Raw genomic sequence first — 21,844 nt, 5'->3', positions numbered from 1 at the left:
CCTTGGGGACTATGTTTATCAAATCTGTTGATGCAACTCATCAAATCAAAGATGCAAAAAATTTATGTGATTTGCTGGATGTGTTTATTTTGGAGGTGGGTGCAGAAAATGTTGTCCAAGTCATAACGGACAACGCTGCAAATTATGTTGCTGCTGGTAGATTTCTTATGGACAGGCATCCTACTTTATTTTGGACACCTTGTGCTGCCCATTGTATTGATTTGATGTTAGAGGACATAGGGAAAATTCCCTTTGTCAAAGAGGCTGTTGACTCATCAAAAACCATCACAAAATTTATTTACAATCACACATCTGTGCTTAGCTTGATGAGAAAATGCACCAACAACAAAGAGTTGGTGCGCCCCGCCATTACACGGTTTGCGACGAGTTTCATATCTCTTCAATCCCTCTTGAATTCTATGTGGGATTTGAAGAGAATGTTTGTTTCAGAGGAGTGGCGTTCTTCGCCAATGAGCCGCAAACCAGAAGGAGAGGCCGTCTGCAGACTTGTTTCATACCAAGAAGACTTCTGGGCGGGAGTGCAGGAGGTGTGCGCTGTCACAGAACCTTTGGTAAAGGTTCTTCGGTTGGTAGATGGTGAGAAGCCCGCAATGGGCTATTTGTATGAAGCCATGGATAGGGCCAAAGAAGCCATTCGGTCCTACTATGATGACAAGGGAGATGATGGGTTCCAGAGACAACTCCTTCTATGGAAGGTCATTGATGAGCGATGGAACAACACACTCCATCGTCCCATTCATGCTGCTGGCCTTTTCCTGAACCCTGCATTTTCTTATGCATGTGGGTTTAATTTTGATGTTGAGGTCGTGGAAGGATTATTAACCTGTGTCCAGAAGATGGTGAAAACTCCAGAAGAACGTATGGAGGTCTCTAGACAAATTGAGCAATATAAGTTGTCAGCTGGCACATTTGGCTTTGAGATGGCTATCAATGATAGGACGGTTAAAATCCCAGGTATTTTTTAGTTTGTAGTATGTACTTTGTAACTTTGTTTCAAATTTCATTGTTTCTTCAAATTCCATTTTTTTCTTATGTTTATTTAAAATTTTCTTTGTAATTTTGTTGTAGACGCATGGTGGAAGATGTATGGTGGCAGAGTACCCCTTTTGCAAAATCTTGCCGTGCGCATCCTCAGCCAAACATGCAGCTCCTCGGGATGTGAGCGCAATTGGAGTGTATTTGAAAAAATACACAACAAGAAGCGCAATAGGTTAACACTTAAACATTTAAAATATTGCAAATTTCCAAATAAATTTTTGAATTCATTAAAGTTTTAAACAATATTTTTTTTATAATATTAATTATTAATTTATTATTTCATGAACTTTGTACAGGTTGGAGTCCCATAGACTTAATGACATGGTCTATGTCTACTACAATCTTCGATTGTGGGTGAAACAACTAGAGAAGACACCTGATACGGAAGCCATCTCATTGGATGGGATTGACACCACTGCTGAATGGAGGGTTGAGACCGAGAGGCCTCTCATGGATCCCACTGAGGATTGGTTAGTGCAGGATGAGGGGGAGGAGGAGGGGGAGGAGGAGGGGGAGGAGGAGCAGGAGCAGGAGCAGGAGCAGGAGGAGGAGGAGTTGGAGGAGCAGGAGGAGGAGGTGACACCGCCTACCCGGGCTACCCGGGCTACCACTACCACCAGTAGAGGACGTGGTCTCCGTCCACCTCAGCCTCTTGTAGCTGCTACTACTAGTTCTTCAGCTTCTAGAGCACGTCAGACTCCACTGCCATTTCCACCACCACAGGCACCAGCTTCTACATCTAGAGGGAAAGAGAAAGCTGTGCCATATTCTCGCAAGAGGGGCAGAGGAAATCAATAGGATTAGACTTTCATTTTATTGTATATGACATTATGACATGATGAGATACATTATCATATTTTTTGTTGATATTTTGAGGCTGAGTTGGACTTGGGACTCAGGACTTACTATTCAGGACATGATTCAATGTTATGTGTGATTTTAGCGCTAGAAATGATATTGAACATCTTATATATTAGTTTTTTTATCATATTTATGTGTCAATGTATTTATTTTATGTTGTAGATGGTTTAGATATTAAAAAAATTGAAAAAAAATGAAAAAAAATGAATATTTTTGTGCCAAACGATTTTTTCCGATTTTTTCCCGATTTTTTCCCGATTTTAACGATTTTTCCGATTTTTTCCCGGCGCCGATTAAATCCCGATCGCGATGTGTGCAACATTGCATTAACTTCACAAATTCGAATTTCCAAGGAGTTTTTCCATTTAATCCCAGAAATTCGATTTTATTTGAGTACATGTCCTTTCCTTGATTTTAGGAATCCACATCACCTTGGGACTTCACTTTAACTCCCCCATAATTTTCCATCTCATTTCCACAACATTTAGCATGTGTGGATATTTATTTTTCTCCATTTATATAATTTCTGGCTTAATTAATTGCCATATTTCCCACTAAACTTAAGAAAAATGGGTTTTGAGGGTCCAAAACACATTATCAACCCCTCCAAATGCATCATAGTAGAAAGTTGAGGGTGAGAGGTGTAATTTTGATTACCCATACCCCATACAACTTCTCTAGACTACACTTATTACAATTTAAATACAATTTTATTTGTAATTTTTGACTTGCGGGAAACTTAAAAGATTAGAAAATGACTACCTAGACCTTACCAAATTCCACGAATTTTTTTGTGTGATCTACTATGGTAATATACATCGACTCTAGACACTAAGATGTGTCAGGGGCTCAACCTTCAAATCGTCACCCCGACTTTGGGGTAAAACAAGAGTGAAAAAACCTAGAAAATTATCTGCCTCTGAAAAAGGATAATTAACCAGATTAAAAAAAAACACTCCAAGGTGCACTCATTTGCTGATCGAGTCCTAACAATCCTAGGCCTGTTACAGACTCAAAACTCATCATTACTAGTATCACTTATTACAATTCCCCGTAGGGTGTGGAATCTGGGTACAAGAAAGATGACGAGAAGATAGAAGTAGAGTTAAAAAACTTTGTTGACTGACGATATCTGATGGTACAAGTGTCCTCTGGATCATCTTTGGGCATGGGGTTTTCATATAATCATCAGGTGCCACTCTAGTGGTCAACATTTGGCTCCATATGGGGATGCATGCTAGATATGAGGTGCTAGTGTGCAAGAACCTGTAATCTGCATTCACCGACAAAAGACATATATCAACAGTATCCATTCAAAATATCATGAAAATAAATCAAGTACAGAAACGAAGAAATGAAAATTTATTCTAAGAGCATAAATGACAATTTATTCACGAAATAAAACTAACTAAACAAAAATGACAAGAGATAGGGTTTGAAATATGATACAAAATGATGCCCCATGGCATCAGATGTCTTTGGTGAAATCCATCTTGAGAACCTGCCTACTCACATGCAAGTCCATAGGTTCTTTCTTTGATGTGCCTTGCCCAATTCTGACTATCTTGGGACTATGACTTGCCCAATATTAACATGTTTGTGGCCATCAGATATACCAAACCTCTTCCTTTTGCTTTTTCGACTATCGATGTGTTGAGGCTTGATCCTGCTCAAAACTGGTGGTTTATTTTTTTATATCTTTTTCCTTGTTTCGCTTTTTTCTTTTCTTCTTGGTTAGTTGCGATGGTGATGATGATGCATTTATTGCTAATCCTACTTCTTGTCTTGAAAATGCTCTGATGGAAGATTTGAAGTACCCAAGCTTTTTGAGCTATGCCTAATCTCTTCATTTTGAATCTGTTCTGTTAAGCGGGGAAGGAAATTTGTCAACACTGCATCACTCTCTGTCTGGCATGATCTACAGATAATCTCATTGTTGGTTTTCCTTGGATCTTCAACATGATATCTTTTCTCTAACTCTCGATCAAGTCTGACAAAGGTATTATCAGGTATGGGGATGGTGGCATATGATAAGTCTATTTGAAGGCTGCCACCTAGATCTGATGCCCATTTTCTTGATAGGAGCATTCCCCATGAATTTGCAACATCTATCACAACAATATCTATAGACATTATTCTATCTGTGTATGCAGCTAGGAAAACCTGTAAATCTTTAATTATCCCACACACTTCAATTCTTTTAGAATCCATTGAACATATGTTGTGATAGGGCCTAGAAACCCTTAAATTCAGTTGCTCCATGACTTTCTTAGTCATGACATTTGATGAAGCCCCTTAATGAAGCATGCAGTTGTGTAAAAGACGATCATTCACTATCAAAGAAACATAAAATGGTAGATGATCTTCATTCCCCATATAACAGTTCATACTTTTTAATACAATTTCCTCATCTTCCAGTTCGTCACTAGGCTTTTCTTCCCTTTGAGTAACTTCAATGGCACTTAGTAACTTGGCCCTTTGAGATGGTATCTTTAAAAGTTCTGTCACTGGAATAGAAACCTTTGCATTATTCAACCAATTGCCTAAGTCAAAATTCAATTCTGAAGTAGGAGGAGAAAAATTTCTGTGATTATTCTGGTCTTGGATATCCCTTCTCTGATAAGTCATCCCTTTGTGTTTTGCCATAGAAAGAATCTCTCCAAATGTAGGTTTTTCCCCAAAAATCTTAGTGACCTCATCAAAATTTGCAATCATATTGTAAACCCCAAGATTATTAGGCATATGGTCAATCTCTTGATTTCTCTCAATGGTGTATATCTGATCCTCCATGGAGAACATATTGATTTGACCAGTTGTCCCTACATGTTCATCTCCTAACATGCCACTTTCCTTGATTCTCTTCGCATATGGGCATGTGGCTCCTTCATGGAACTGATTACATGGCCTACAAAAAGGGGGAATCTGATCTACCATGTTGGTGGATTCCAATGGATTTGGAGGCTTATGCTTCTGTTGAGGGCCTTTATTCTTTTGCCATCTATCATTTGGCCTAGGTTGGAATCTTTGCACTTGTGATCTCTCCATGGCCACCAACCTATTTTGCATGGCTTGCATTTCTTTAATGTGATTTGCTTCCATGCTCTTGATGGGTTGAGTTGATTCCTTAATAGGATCATGTGTAGTCTCTTCCTTGTCCTTGCCTTTGGAATCATTTGATTTTGATGGCCCTCTATTGAAACTAGGAATTTCAGATTTTCCTGATTGCTTTCTAGCCCTTTCTATCTTCAAGGCTTCAGATTGAGCTACACTTAGATTCATAGGCTCCTTCCTCCTCAAATCATAGGCAATGTCAACCCCACAAGTATCTAGATATGAGCATAAAAGAAATTCATCAGGAGGTTTAATAGTAGCAGGCATGCTTTTTACTAATTCATTGAATCTCTAGTTAAAATCCTCCATGGTCTCATTCTCATTTTTCTTCATGTTGCTTATGGCATTGATCAAATGCCTAGTTTCCTTCTTCTCTCCAAACTTATCTAAAAATGCAGTCAGAATGGCTTGTAAAGAATTATATGAGTTAGCAGGTTGCTCAGTGAGCCAATCAAGAGCATCTTCTTCTAAAGATAAAACAAAAAACCTCATCTTCACATCCTCATAATTAGCAGTGTTACACCATTTAAAGATACAAACATTAGAGTTTTTCACATGTGATGTAGCACTAATGGCATTGTTACCTTGAAAGGAAGGCAACTTTTCAATATCCTTGTCAGGGATATTGTGAGGATAGCCATTTATGTTAGTGAAGTCACAAGGAGCAAAAAGATCATTCATGATGCTAGGCTCTACTTGTTCTTGAAAAAGCAAATGAATATCAGAAATAACCTCTTGCCCAAGACTAGCAAGAGCTCTACTATGAGAAAGTTTATTCAACCTCTCTCTGAAAACCCTTTTCAGGATCAAGAGAGGGGCTAACTAGACCACTTGAATTTCTCCGAGTAGAGACTCTTGCAAAATTTGGATTGAGTGGAGTCGCCACTTGAGCAAGAATCTAAATCTAAAGTTCAAAATGCTAAAACCAAAAGGTTAGTCGATTTTTCCCAGGTACAAGAAGACTTGTCACCGGCAATGGTGCCAAAGATGTTGACCCTGCCACCTACACCTGCGTACAAGCCAGTGAGAAAAACCTTCAACCCCACAAGGTGTGGTTGGTGGCAGAGAACTCAGAGAAGGGGTTGTCACACTAATCCTGACTCTCTCCATTTGAGCTATCTCCTAGGTTAGCTAAGAGGGGTGGTCCCTAATGAAAAGTTAAGTTAAAAGATGTGAGTTTCTAGGAGAGTGTTGTAGTGAAAATGGATTACTTTTAAGGATTTATGGGCAAATATGAAGTGAGCAACTTGAAATGACAATGCCAATCTAATATGATTAAAAACCATAAAACCAGTGCCTTATAAGGAATTTGCTCAACAATATAAAGATATATTTGTTCAAAGTAAAATGCAATGCTCTCAAAAGAGAAAACAAAGTAACCCTAAAATGTAAATAAGAATTGTTAGCACAAGATATGTAAGATACAAAATGCTTTTGAGATAATCATCTTTATAAATCAAAACATGTGAAACATATCTCGCCAAAACCCAAAAATTAGTAATTAACTTGGAAATGTAAAAGAAAGGAAGTGCTAAACCAAAACATCAATATGCAATTAGACTTGAAACATGAAAAGAAAAGACTTGTTTGAAATGATTACAATACTTGCTTTTGGAATAGACTTTGCATATGAAAACTCAGACTATCAAGAGACAAGTAAAGTAAATGTAATGGAAAGTGCTCTTGGTTAATTTTATTAATTAGCTATACAACAAGATTACAATTTAACTTTTCAATCCTCAGACCTCACCCTTGCCTAATGATATAGATCTCACAGTGAGGAGTCAATAGAGGAGTGGAGGATCTCTAAGATGTTTACTTCAACCAACTTATGTTGGAGGTAAAATTTTAATGAGGCTTGGGACCTTCCTACACTAAAATGCCTAGATGAAATGCAAATTGTGTTAATTCCCCAAATTAAAATAATGATACATGCAAATGTTTCAAAGAGATTGATTTGCAATGCTTGAGAATGAAATAGTGTTCAACATAAGTTGCAATTACAACTTCAACTGGAGGAATAAAATTATCTTACAAGTGTTGCATGTGTTTCATCAATGAATTAAAATGATACAAGTAATTTGCTTGAAAGTAAAATTTGTTTCAAATAGACAATGAAAATAAATTGCTCCAATATTCAAGATAACAATGTAGCATAAAATTAAAGCATGTATTCAAGTGCTCATGAAACAATTTACGAAGGTAAATGGAAACGAATCAAAGTTTGTTAAGAATATAAAATGCTTGCACGTAAATGATGAATTGCCCAAAGTACAGTGTAAGCTTGTCGCTACAAGCGACAATGAGAAAGAAAATGCAAAGCTCAAGTGAAATTGTAACAAACTTTAACTTAATGAAATGTGATAGTGAGGTTGTGTTAATTCCCAATTAAAGCATACATGTGAGTGAATGAAATATGAAAACTTAAACCATGCAAATGTCAATCCACCCAAGAGAAGCCTCCATCTAAATGGGGAGATAGGATACCATGGGAGAAATCCCAAGCTCCCACAAGCAAGTTAGGTCTTTTATTAATATTACAATGAGAAGAGAGCCCTTCAAAGTTCTCAACTATACTTCAAGGAGAGTCCTCACAATAATTTCTTGAAACTTGGACACTAGACCTCCTTTCTTGAGAAAGTAGTGACAAGATCTCACAAAACGTATGCAAGGGAAACAAGGTGTGAGTTTCTTCCAAATGCCCACGGCTTAAAGAGGAAAATGGGTAGCCCTCTAGTGAACTCGACTTGGCCAAAATAAGCTTCAAAAGGGCTCACGACATCATTGGACATTGAACCCCCAACACTTGCCAAAGGTCCTGCAAACACTTGTGAGATGTTGCGGGAAGTTTCTCTTCAAAATCTGCCACACAAGAGTTAGCAGACAATCCAAACAATGGTTGCAAAATACGTTAAGTATTAATGGAAAAATTAGCAATATCAAATGTATATGTACAATTATAATTTACAAAAGGCTAAGTTAAAGAGTGAGAGTAAACTCTCGTCTTTGCTTAGCTATCTTCAAGCTCTTAGATAGCAAATGAAAGAAATGAAGTACAATGTTTTTTTAAAAGAGATTTAAATTTAGAAGTTCTTGGCTTGTGTACAAGCTATGTGCCGAAATCCCTGCAAAACCACTTCGTAAGATAAGACTGTGAAGGTTCAAAGAACAAATGGGAGCTCCTTTAAGAATGTATCAAGAGTGGGTTGGTCTCTCCAAAGACTTCCCTTCACGCTTGATTCTGTAATTCCAACAATATGTTCCCTTTACAAAAATTCAATCAAGAATTAGTTCCATATAGATTTAGCAATAAACAATGATAAGAAACTCTAGAGATTTATTTAAAACCAACTAGAGCACTCTATACCTAGAGCATACTTCTAAATCAAATGTCAATGCAAAATAGCTCTACATTAACAAATCTACAAGAGCATATGGAAGCAAATTATATCAAAGCATGAGTAAAAAGAATTATACCAATGCTCAACAATTCATCACACTCATAAAGGAGGAACAACTCATGCATGAAGCCCCAAAGTCTTTATTGATATTTCTAAAAATGTACAAGGCAGCAGCGCTTCCGCAAACACAATAGCTAGTAACAGTATTCTTCGATGTGAGAGTCCATGGCTCTATTATATAGAGAGTTGGGAGCAAATCCTAATGAAGAATGACAATCACAATTGGCATTGGGTGACAATCCCAAAGAGAAATTCGAATTTGTTGAATGAAGCTCCAATGCCAAGTGTAAAAATCGATTTCTGGCAAGTGGACATCATTTTCTTCTTCCCTTATGTGCCAAATTTGAATTTTATGGTGGAATGACAAGTGTATATGGGTGGTAACCCATGTGGAGACAATTTCCCACAAAATCTCCACCAAATATTCTCCCAAATCCTCCCAAATGTGAATTAACTTCACAAATTCGAATTTCCAAGGAGCTTTTTAATTTAATGCCAGAAATTCAGTTTTATTTGAGCACATGTCTTTTCCTTGATTTTAGGAATCCACATCACCTTGGGACTTCACTTTAACTCCCCCATAATGTTTCACCTCATTTCCACAACATTTAGCATGTGTGGATATTTATTTTTCTCCATTTATATAATTTCTGGCTTAATTAATTGCTAGATTTCCCACTAAACTTAGGAAAAGTGGGTTTTAAGGGTTCAAAACACATTATTAACACCTCAAAGTGCGTCATAGTAGAAAGTTGAGGGTGAGAGGTGTAATTTTGATTACCCATACCCCATACAACTTCTCTAGACTACACTTATTACAATTTAAATACAATTTTATTTGCAAATTTTGACTTGCGGGAAATTAAAAAAATTAAAAATTGACTACCTAGACCTAACCAAATTCCACGAAATTTTTTGTGTGATCTAGTATGGTAATATACATCGACTCTAGACACTAAGATGTGTCAGAGGCTCAACCTTCAAACCGTCACCCCGACTTTGGGGTAAAACACGAGTGAAAAAACCTAGAAAATTATCTGCCTCTGAAAAAGAAGGGATAATTAACCAGATAAAAAAAACACTTCAAGGTGTACTGGTTTGCTGATCGAGTCCCAACATCCTAGGCCTATTACAGATTCAAAACTCATCATTACTAGTACCACTTATTACAATTCCCCGTAGGGTGTGGAATCTGGGTACAAGGAAGATGATGAGAAGATAGAAGTAGAGTTAAAAAACTTTGTTGACTGACGATATCTGATGGTACAAGTGTCCTCTGGATCATCCTTGGGCATGGAGTCTTCATATAATCATCAGGTGCCACTCTAGTGGTCAACACAAGGCATGCAAAATAGGTTGGTGGCCATGGAAAGATCACAAGTGCAAAGATTCCAACCTAGGCCAAATGACAGATGACAAAAGAACAAAGGCCTTGCACAATATTATAGGCCTCCTAATCCATTGGAATCCACCAACATGGTAGATCAAATTCCCCCTTTTTGTAGGCCATGTAATGAGTTCCATGAAGAGGCCACATGCCCATATGTGAAGAGAATCATGGAAAGTGGCATGTCAGGAGATGAACATGTAGGAACACACGGTCAAATCAATATGTTCTCCATAGAAGATCAAATATACACCATTGAAAGAAATCAAGAGATTGACCATAGGCCTAATAATCTTGGGGTTGACAATATCATTGCAAATTTTGACAGTCACTGAGATTTTTGGGGAAAAGCCTACATCTGGATAGATTCTTGCTAAAAGGGATGACTTATCAGAGAAGAGATTTAGTGTGACAACCCCTTATTTTAGTTCCCTACCACCAACCTCACCTTGTGGGGTTGAACGCTTTTCTCACTTGACTTGTAGGTAGGTGTAGGCAATAGGGTAAAAAAGAACTAAATAGTATGTGGATCATATTTGTTGATTTTTGGTAGTATCGGATGTACTTTAAGCCTCAAAATTTGCAGGGAGGCTAGGACACATGTATTCCGGAATACCCAGAAAACGTTTTGGGAAATTCCGCCCGGAGACAGTTTTACTAAAATAATTAATTATTTTTAATGGATGTTTAAGTCTAAACTTAGGAAATTAAAATAATTAAAGGGTGTTAACTAAAATGGGGGGTGAAACTTCTAGAAGAAGACAAAGATCAAGTCAAAATGGTCGGAGCCATTGATTGGAATCTAATATGGGCCATTGATTTCTCAACGAGAAGATTATAAGAAGGACTTCGATGGGCATTTGGAAAACACATCGAGTGAGAGATCAGAGATCGATTTTCTCAAGAGAGCAACGCAGCAGTTGTCGGAGAGGTCATCAAGGAGATTTCTTGCAGTGAGGGGAAAGGGTAGTTTTTTCGGATGAAGTTTTCCTGATCCAGAGAGTGCAAGGCAGAGAGGGTAGAGAGTAGTTCGGAGAGGCGGCGCAGTGCCACAGAGAGCTTCAAAGGGATTCTGTATTTCTATTGGGGAACAGTCGGGATCAAGTGCTGAAGCTGGGGTATGAGACCGGGAGGACAGAGGGCCGAAGTTTCTAGTGAGTAGAAGATTAAGAGGAGGTGCAACGCAGTCCCAGCAGCAGTGACTGTGCAAATACAATGCAAAGGCTCATCTCCAGTGCAAATCAGTGCCAAATTTTTCAGTGACAAGGTGGGATCATCTCACTATCTTTTTGGCCAGTTTGATGTTTGTATAGGATTGCCAGTTTGGGCATTCGAAGAATTGTATTAAAAAACCACTGCATAATAATACAAACCCTCAGTTGCTACCCTGGTTTTCCCCCATTGGGTTTTTCCGGGGACATTTGTCCAAAAACAACGGTGCCACTTGTGTGTGTGTTATTTCTTCTTGGTCAGTTCTTGTTTCCGCATATTATTTATGTTGTGAAGGTTGCAATTGTATTTATTTCGATGTTACTGTGTAATAGTGTGAATAACTTGTAAGAGAATTAGCAAGTAGGAGAAATAATATCAGTTTGTTGCAGTAGGGATTTTGGATCTCCAAATTTTCACATGGTATCAAAGCACATGTGGAGCAAGAGAGCAGATCAGAAGAGCCCAACGTTGAAGAGGAGGGAGATCGAAGCATTGTGTAGGCAACAGATTGAATCCTCGGAGCGATTGTGCAGTCCAAGCCAGGAGGGCAAGATTCTCGAGGAAAAGCTCTTTCTGAGTGAGTTGATAGAGAGGTAAGATTTCTCGAGGAAAATAGCTCTTTAGGGTGTGAGCATAATTGGAGTGTATTTGAGAAAATACATTAAAAAAATCACAACAGGTATAACTTTGAGCTTCATCCTTTAGTTGAGCAATTACATTTATTGTAATTTTAATTTATGACCCTCAAATGTTAAGAGTCAAGACTTATTTCTGACACTCTTATAGGTTGGAGTTCTCACGCCTCAATGATTTAGTGTATGTGCATTACAATCTCCGACTTCGAGTGAAGCAAATAGAAACACCAATGGATTTAGATGTCATTTCCTTAGACAATATTGATGTATGGTCTCAATGGAGAGTGGAGTCACCTGCATGTTTAGAGGAACCACTAAAACGAGGGTAGTAAGAAGAGGAGGACTCGGGGGAGGAGCAACGCGAGGAGGAGCAGGAGGAAGAGGAGGAGGACTCGGGGGAGGAGCAACACGAGGAGGAGGAGCAGGAGGAAGAGGAGGGGTCGTCGAGTGAAGCAAATAGAAATACCAGTGGATCCAGATGCCATTTCCTTAGACAATATTGATGTATTGTCTCAGTGGAGGGTGGAGTTTGAGGTGCCCATCTTGGAGAAGTCACCTACATGGTTAAATGAACCTTTCAAACATGGGCAACAAGAGGAGGAGGACTCAGGGGAGGAGCAACACGAGGAAGAGGAGGAGGAGGAGGAGACTGTGGGAGCATCAACTTCAACACCATCTTCTATAGATATAGGCGAGCACAATTCCATACCCAACAATCATTATTTGACATTAGGTGTAGGGTCAAGGCCTTTTACTGCTAGGGGTAGGCCTGGAAAACAACCCATCATGTTTTCTTGTAAAAGGGGTAGAGGGCACTCATCTTAGATAGCTAGCTGCTAGTTTGATTTGTTTTGCTACATATAACTCATGATGATGAGATAATTTTATATATGTGATGTTATTTTGTATTGTTTCCCCACATTTGAGTCTTTGATTGGACATATATCAGGCATCAACAAGATTTGGTATTGCCTTGTTTATTTCATGTTGTTCTTGCTTGTTATGTTAAAAATTTGAAAAAAAAGAATATATTATGCATTTTTTATGTTTGCTGATATTTTTGCCTATATTGCTGATAAGATTTTTTCAGGACCCTCGCCGATATTTTGCCGATACCGATATTTTCAACATTGGTCAAAAGTGATGGCTAGTTGGCTTTCGACTGGCAGTTCAGCTAGTTGGTCTAGCATCTGCTGGCCACACCATCGATTTTTTTTTTACGTCTTTACTCAACTGAAAATAAAGACTTTGGCCCTTGTGTTTAAAAAAAATTCACTGGCTGGGTCGTACAGCGGATGCCTTTGGCCCCCCCTTAAAAAGAAATTTCTCGCCTTTGTATGATCGCTACTAAACTTGGCCATCAACAATCCAATACGAACATGGCACCTATGATTTTGACATCGATCTAGAGTTTACACTTTGATACCATTTTAAATTTCTTGCAAACCTAACACTTGTTACTTAATTCATAGCAAAGTTAACGAATCTACTAATTAAATGCACAACTAGGCTCACTAACGCATTAAAATTCAATGGAAGCAAATATATCGATCTCAATCACAATGACACACATATTTATGCCCGATCACAATTCTTCATTGAAATAACCTTGAAACTTACTAGGTCTCCTGTCCTGGGAAAATGACTCAATCGAGAAAATACAAATGCCTTGAATTTGATTCAACATATCTGCCCTAGATTGGTGCTTGATCTCCTTGGCAGATCTGGATCTCTAGGTTCCCTCCTGTACTTCATCAGACCCAACATTCTGGAATATCACACTTCTCCTCTTGAGGTTAGTGCCATGTTTGTTGTGTTTTCTACCTAATCTCCAAAGTGATTGACAACCGAGATTAGATGTCGACTCTCTTGAGATTAATGGCTGAGATTAAAACAAATTACTAAAGTAATTTAGTTAACTTTTCCTAAGTTTACTTTAACTGAATGAGCCAACATAATACTTATGTGCTTTTCTTAAGTTACAAAGCAACTTGCTCAACCTAGAGCAAGTATCCTAGTGAGATCTCGTGGATGTCTTCTGCATGCCTAGACACTTAGGCCTATGCAGAAGTATCTGCCTGGGCTACAAACATCAAGACTATTAGGTATGGACACCATTTCTTAATTGCATGTAGCATGGCCACATTCCTTTTTGATAGATGGTCAACATTTATTGTAAAAGGAGGTTTTTACTAGTTTTGCATAATTAATGTGTCCTAATTTCTTTTTATTTTCACGCTGTGTTTTTCATTTCTAGCATTAGTATGAAATGCATTATGAGTATACTGGAGGAATCTATATTGTATTATTCTTCGAAAAATAAATATAATGTCATCTGCTAGTAATTGTTTTTAAAATTAATGTTTCTGCTAGATGATGGAAATGAAGCTAAGTTTGGTTTCATGTGTGCATTTCCTCTTAGATATTGCTATATGCAAAAATTAGTTATTAATAGCACGAAGATGAAGTCCAACATCATTTGCATGATTCTGGGTACAAGTTATATGGTAACAAAGTCTGCTTGCATGTTGCAATAATGATGCAATGGTCTTGGAACTGTCATATGAACGTTTCTATACTAACTTATATTAGAACTTTAGAGAGAGCGGATGCTATATTGAAACATATGCTTCTCTCCATAACCTTTGCTTTTGTTGTTTTACTCATATCTTAGTTTGAAGTTTGAACATTCTCATTTCTGGAAGATGTAGTTGTTCTGTACCAATGCATTGCTTGTATTGATATCGTATGGCTTTGCTATTTGTTTTCCTTCTTCTTGAATACATTTATGGTGGGCGATACCCCTTACATATAATACTTCACTGTTCATATATCCAATTTATTTTCTAAGATTAATGTTTTTGGCCTATGCTTGATTATCTTTGAATTTGTTCTGTTCTAATGCACAAAAAATGAAGGGTGTATGAATGTTTTGTTTACTAATTTACAAAAGGCCAAATTTTAATGGGTCATCTAGACTAAGAATTAATTAAACGCATCTTTTCAGGTTCTGTTTCTGCAGATGAAGATGGGCAACGCATATTTGTTTCTGACACTAATCATCATCGAATCATCGTGGCAAATGCAAATGGAAGGGTTTTAGATTGTGTGAGTCTTAAAATATACTCTGGATGTGTTTGAACTTCTAATACTTCGATCCAAAGAAATGGGAGTAGCTTTAATTGCATAACGGGTCTGAAGTGTTGTGCACTCTGTGCTTATGGTATAAATCCCATTTTGAATGAATGTTATCAGTTAGATATTTAAAAATGATGTTATATACATTTGATCTCATTTGATATCATTAAACAATCGATACATATTCTTTTCATGCTTAAAATCTTATTACCATTAAGATTTTTTGTGCATCATCCGAAGGTTATAGGAATTACTAATGTGGGCTTCCACTTTCATATACAGATATTTGATCTAGTACAAATATTACATGCTTGTCTTCATCCTGATCTATTTTGGTCGTAGCATTCAAGACTCTAATTGTTTTATCTGGAATTTTTAGGATTGGTGGTTATGTTCCTAGAAACAGTGAAACACCACCCTCTGGAGTTTCCGGTATGGTTTAGGACGTCTCTGTTTTTGGTTACTATGTTGATGCACCCTTTTCATTTTCAAGCCTGATAGGTGCAATTTTATCCCTGAGTGGTTATAGTTGTTGGGGCTGATCGTGATCCCACCCAAAAGTAAATAAATAATTATGCAAATAATAGTTTATCTAACAATTAGAAAAAAATTGAAGGTAAACTAACAAATAAAGTTAAAGCCCATGTTTCAGAATAGCAAATTATGAAAAACAATAAGCATAAAATGTTCTCCCCCCTTTTTGTCTTCTGGGATGTCCCCTCTCTCCCTTTCTTATTTTTCATTTACAGTTGGCAGAACTGTATGTTTTTGCAACATGTGTTTGAAAAGGGTTATATTCAGTAGATTGGAAGCATTTTGGGTACTGTACAGTGTAGTGAGAAGTAGTTGCTTTAATAAGTTGTGTACTTTTTCTGTCAATAGAAAACGCTTTCCTTATTCAGGCTCCTTCTTCAGTCATCAATGTTAACTTTTTATCTGTCCATGGAAGGCACATCTAAAGTTCAGAATGTGCAAGGTGATGGGAAGGAAATGATCTTCTGTTATGGAACTATGTTACAAAGTTGCAAATCTTGGGCGGATTATTTGTTTTAATAAATGTGAATGTTAGCTTTGTGGTAAACATTTAGAAGTGTCCTAAATCAGGGTGAAAGACAATGTTTTGCCTTTAGATGATTGAGTCTACAATCTGATCTCTGACCTTGGAGAAAGTACAGGTTATCAGAGAGAGGGAATGGAAGCTGAGGAAAAGCTTCCAAGGAGAGAAGAATCAAGAGCTGATCCCCATCTTAATGCACCATGATCAAGCACCTACTAGGCATGAGAAGGGACAAGAAAGAGGCAAAAATGGATAATTTGGAGCAAACAAGAAATGCCGGATGGAGGCATTGTGTTACAACCATACAGTAAACTTTTGAAATAAAGAAGAATACAGGAATATACTTCTTTAACATTTAGAAAACAGCTAGTCTAAGGAAGACAAATCATATATATTTATAAGAGAGAATGTAAATTTTTAATGTAAAATATTATGGCCTTCTTGTCGCACAAAGTGTCTAGGCACCGCGACAACGCTCAGAGTAAGGGTTGTCACTCTTAAATCCTTACTCACTCTGTTTAGACTCTCTTTTAGACAAGTCAAGGGGGGTAGTCCCTAGGTAAACAGATAAGGGTAGCCTGTGAAAAAATAGACTCTAGGAGATTTTAGCGATGGACAACTTAATGAATTTAAATGAATCTCGATTAACTAAGATGAATAGATTAAACTCTAATGTAACAAAGACACGACCACCAACTAGAGATAATTATCGACCAGTGCCTTTAATTTGAATTAACCATACATTAAGTAAGAAAACAAGTCATCCAGAATAGCTTTTCCAATATGTGATGAACAAACGAACAATGACAATCAGGTATGATTAATATAAACGCCCAAAACCATATCATGCAAGAGAATGATTATCGCTAATGACCAAGATCTAGAATTAATTAATTTTCTCCAACAGTGAATATAACTTAAAATATTTATCGTACTTTGACCATAGGAAAATCTTAAAAATGCATTTAATGACCAAAAAAAACACTAAGGAACTTTAGGTTTAAATTTTAATTATTCCTTAGGCGATAACTAAAGAAGTAAAACAACTCAACGTGTTAAAAAAAAATCGAAATTTTTAATGGGCCATAGGCCACATAAAATTTTTTAATGTTTAAGCGAAAACCCCTTAATTTATTTCATTTTCCTTAGTCAAAAATAAAAAAAAATAAAAAATTTAGAATATTTTTTAATGTTTTGGATTTTTAGGTTTTCTCAAAAATGTTATGAATTTTAAAATTTTAATTTTTTTTTATGATTTTAAATTTTTTTAAATGTTTTTAGATTTTTTAAACTTTATATTTTTTTTATAAATATTTTTAGATTTTTTTTAAATGTTTTAAAATGAATAAAAATGTTTTAGATTTTTTAGATTTTCTTTATTTTTTTAATGTTTTTAGATTTTATATTTTTCAAATGTTTTTAGATTTTTTAGATTTTAGAATTTAAAATTTTTAGGATTTTAGATTTTTATTTTTTAAAGAATCAAACTAAAAAATATAAAATCGAAATTAAGGATTAAACAAAGCCTAGCCTAAATCTAAAACCAAATGAAATAAAAAAGGAAAAAAGAAAAGAAGGAACCTACGCTAACCCTAATACGCAATCATATAAGTGAAAAAAAATTGAAATGTTTTGAGATTTTTTTTTGTATGTATTGTGTGCAGGTCTGCGGGAGAATGGAAGTTCTCGACGACAGCGTGAGCAACAGATGAAGGTCGAGGGAAAGGCTATGCGCAGGCAGAGAGGTTCGATAGGCGGGTTAGAGGACAGCGTGGGTGGGTTTGCATATAGAGGAGAGGGTTTGTAGTGAGAGCAATGTGCAGGAATGAGCTGAAGACACAACAGAAAGGAGCTGGGTAGGAGATCGAAGGAAGGGGCTCGATGGCTTGTAGGCTGGACGTAGCAGAGGGAGGCGTGGAAAGGCAACGAAAGAGGAGACAAGGGTTCGATGGTGAAGAAATGAGTAGCTCGACGGGGTTTTGAGAAGGACGCAGGTGCAACAAGGAGGCAGCAAGGAGCCGCAGATAGAGAAGGGAAAACGCAGGGATATGGGGGTATAGCTGCCAACGAGGGTTTGAGATTTGTTTTGCAGGTAAAGCAGAGGAGAAATGGAGGGAATGGCTAAGAATTTTGTTTTCTTTTACAGGTTTAGCATCTACGAAAACAGTGGGCAACTGAGTGAGGGCTTGGAAAGGTCCCTGCTACAGAAGAAAAACGCAGGAAGAAACCCATGATTTTCTAGCTCTCATAAAAAATTTCAGATTTAAAACTCTTAAAATAAAACTAATTTCGAAACTCTCCAGAAAACAATAGTAAAAGCAAATTCAAATTTTTTTTGCTTAGGAAACCCCAGGCAGCCAATCAACCTGCAAAATGGTGTTCCAAAACTTCCACCAAAACCTCTAAATTTTTTTCCAAAAATCTTAATTAAATTTTTAAATCGCTCTGCTTCAGATTTCTTTGAAACTTTTATAAAATTTCTAGATTTTATTTTTTATTTTTAAAACTCTTGGATTGCAAAATCTATGGATAGAAACCTTGCCAAAAATGATGCTGATGGATCCACAGAGATCTTACCCTCCAGGGCCTAGATATGAACTCTGCACAGCTTTCAGCTTTAGATCTGCAGCTACAAGACAACAAGAAACACCCAAACGATATATACAACGACCTAAAAAACTAAAACCCAGAAAAACCCAAGTTAGAAAATTGAAGAAAATTACAGATCTATGTACATAAATCGCAGATCTATCAGATCTAGGGTGTGTGAGTCTGACTCCGCTCCTAGATTTGATGATATGAGGGCCTCAACAGCGAGATCTAACGATTTAGCACAGAAAAATTAAATTTTTTGAATTTTTAAAGGAGGTACTGAACTCGAAACCCTTCATGCATCACCCACAAAAAATATTTTTTGATAAGCTCGGGATCAAATTTAAGCTGGGCTCTTCAGAAAACATGGATTCGGAGTTGGCTGGTTCAACCGAGAACTTCCCCGAACACCCGATGATCTAAAAATCAAGACTTTCTTGCAAAACTCAATTTAACCATCAACATAGAGCGAGAAAACGATCATAAAATTCAAATTAAATAGAGATACCTACTATTATATTTAAAACTTAATTATCATTCCAACCCCAGCGACTGAGCAAGATACCTGTATTCAAATCACTCTTTAGAAAGCTACATCAATGGCTAAAAAGAAATCTGTACACGAAAATAATACATCTTACGGTATTTCCACGAAGAGTAACACCAACAAAAATTAACCCCAAAGTCTTTCTTTATTGCTTATAAAAAGATTACAAGAGAGCTTTTCGCTTAGTACACGATCCAGAGATTGGATAATCTTGACTGACAAAATGACCTCCTATTTAAAGATAAATCCTCCAACGGCTAGTTTGAGTGATCCACGTCAAAGCAATCTCGACCGTTGATGAGGATCAAAATTTCTTTTAATCTCATCCGTCGAAATTTTAAATTATTGAGGAAATTTGAATTGTTCAATTAAATGCATTTTAATTAATTCAAAAATTAAAATTTTGAATTATTTTCCTCAAAATTTTGACTTTGACTTAACCCCAGGGACCAAAGGCTTAAAATTTAGCAAAATAATCAATTTACCTTAGTCCCTAGACGTCTTAAAATTTATTTTTTAAGGACCAACAAATTTTGTCTTCAGAGAATTTCAATTTACTTAAGACCTAGAATTAATTAAATTTCTGGCTTAATATTTTAATTAATTTTGGCCAGAAAATTTAATTAATTAACCTATGAGGGGATAAATTATTTTTCCAACCCTTAGGACACTTTACATCATGATTTTCACATTTTTTACATCTCAAGGGGGAAAACCCATTTTAAAATGACCCTCACAGACTACCCAGTTTTGCGACACAAATATAATCTAGCAGATCAAACAATTTGTAATAAAATAATCTTATCAAATAGTTAGGATTATTCCCAAATCACTTTTACATAGACTCGATTTAGAACACTAGGACTCCCTTAATATCCCAGTGACAAAATCCACTCCGACTTTGGGGTAAGGCTGAAGGAAAACTCTGCCGACCATTCGAGAATGGATCGGTGAGACAAAAAACCTCCCGGAATGTAGATCGTCACCAAAAAAATAGGTTTACCTAGGCAATTACATACACGACATTGATCTGCTCAGATTATTTACAATTTACATATGTAGAAAGGGTTTACAATATAGCATGATGATCACGCTGATGATGATAGTTGAACGGCACAGACACGTTGATCAGACGCTATCCCTTTTGCTAAAAAAGGGGGTGTACTGCTATGGGTCGTTGACATGTAGTGGTCAACAGGCCTACTTCTCAACAACTAATATAAATTTATTGTAGGCGAATATCATGTATTTATTGCAAAGGTCTGTGTAAATCTATGTTGTACAAGTTCCTGGAATGAGGAAATGTTGGGAATGTGGATACGAGTATATGGAATAGTTAGAGGTTTCATCCAAATTTATAGAACACGTCAAGCTGGGAGTGATAGTAATATATAAAAAAATATTTTATATTAATATTATTTCAAACAAATTGGAAGCCAATTTAGGAGAGCTCTACTCTTATTGTATGCTTGAATTGATGTATAGTATTTATATTATAGTATATATTTTTTGTTGGATTGGCACACAGGGGATTTGAACCTTGAATTTCATGGTTTACATGATACTTCATAACATTACAATTGCCAATTGAGCTGCCCCTCTGCGTATAATAATTTTATTTATTGATAAATCTTTAATATTAGTATTTAAAAAAAATTGGAATGAGAATTTCAGGAGAATTGATAACTTCGAAAGATCGGCTGCCACTATTACACCAGATACAACTATTTCATGAATGCCACAAACAGGGCAGTTACAACATGTCTCCGGAAACTTGAACGCATGTAGTTGGGGAAACAAATTGTTCACCAGACCACTCATGCTAAGATTCTTTGGCTATATTATTGTATGTTAGTCATCACTATGTTACCATATTAAATTCTATCCTCAATATAATAAGAACCAATTTCAAAGTATATTAAAATATACAATTAAAACCTTATATTTTTGGAATAATTATAATATTGAAATTAGAAATTTAATTTGTGTTAATAATTATATGAATATATTTAAAAAAATATCGGAACTTTAAAATCCATGAATATCCATCTATAACATGAAACAAAAAATACATATATAAAATTTTAACATTTCTGTAAAGTTATAACTTCACATTTATAAGATTATGGTTAATTTAAAACTTTGTTCTGGTTCTGATTTATTTATTACAATTTTGTGTTTAGTATTGGCTCAAAGGCAAACATATATGCATTGAAAGTTATTCATATCTACAACTATAAGATGAATATTATTAATTTTTTTTATTCAGATAATTTTTGAAATAAGATTTATGTGTAGTGTAGTTTAATCTTTGTTTTAGGGTGATATTTTGGATAAAGGTAATACAATTTTTTGTAATAAAGTCGTTATTTTTAATAATTGAATAAATATTAAAAATATTTGCATTTTAATTTAATAATACTGAAATTTGTATTTATTAATACTTGAATAAATATTAAAAATATTTGCATTTTAATATAATAATACTGAAATTTGTATTTATTAATACGAAAAATAGAATTTTAACTAAAAGATTTCTATATAGGAAATTCATTCCAAAGTTCTCATATCCTTAAAATTGAATCTCTCCAAAAGTTCCCAAGTTTCTAGAATTGTTCCTAGCCAATTAGGCATGTGTCATTCCCATTCGTAAGTGTTGAAAAGTGTGTAACTAGGTATGGTCTTCATAAATATGAAATGTACTTTCGACTCTTGTAAATTGTAAAATGAAAGAAAATTATTATTATTATTTTTGGAGCATGGGTTTCATGCTCAAGGTCTTTT

The 21,844-nt window shown here is 36.0% G+C and overlaps 2 protein-coding genes across 3 annotated transcripts in view; both read left to right on the top strand.

Moving 5' to 3' along the window:
• LOC149196400 (uncharacterized) overlaps positions 1 to 2,047 on the top strand; it is a 35,825-nt gene extending 33,778 nt beyond the window's left edge. Inside the window, exons 2-3 of the mRNA XM_089406185.1 lie at positions 1,090 to 1,231; positions 1,356 to 2,047. Coding sequence (XP_089262311.1) covers positions 1,090 to 1,231; positions 1,356 to 1,857 — 644 coding nt within the window. The 3' untranslated portion in view covers positions 1,858 to 2,047. The remainder of the gene's footprint in view (positions 1 to 1,089; positions 1,232 to 1,355) is intronic.
• Positions 1 to 21,844, top strand: part of LOC149196398 (uncharacterized) — a 395,336-nt gene that overhangs the window by 264,270 nt on the left and 109,222 nt on the right. For both annotated transcript variants that reach the window (XM_089405544.1, XM_089405545.1), the window contains exon 8: positions 14,734 to 14,834. In XM_089405544.1, coding sequence (XP_089261670.1) covers positions 14,734 to 14,834 — 101 coding nt within the window. The remainder of the gene's footprint in view (positions 1 to 14,733; positions 14,835 to 21,844) is intronic.

The sequence above is a fragment of the Pinus tabuliformis genome, chromosome 2_2 (genome assembly GCF_031772625.1).
Source record: "Pinus tabuliformis cultivar Carrire ecotype Pingquan chromosome 2_2, CPIR1, whole genome shotgun sequence".
Taxonomy (NCBI): Eukaryota; Viridiplantae; Streptophyta; class Pinopsida; order Pinales; family Pinaceae; genus Pinus; species Pinus tabuliformis.
Note: the sequence above shows the minus strand (reverse complement) of the source record. Positions and strands in the feature narration are given on the sequence as shown.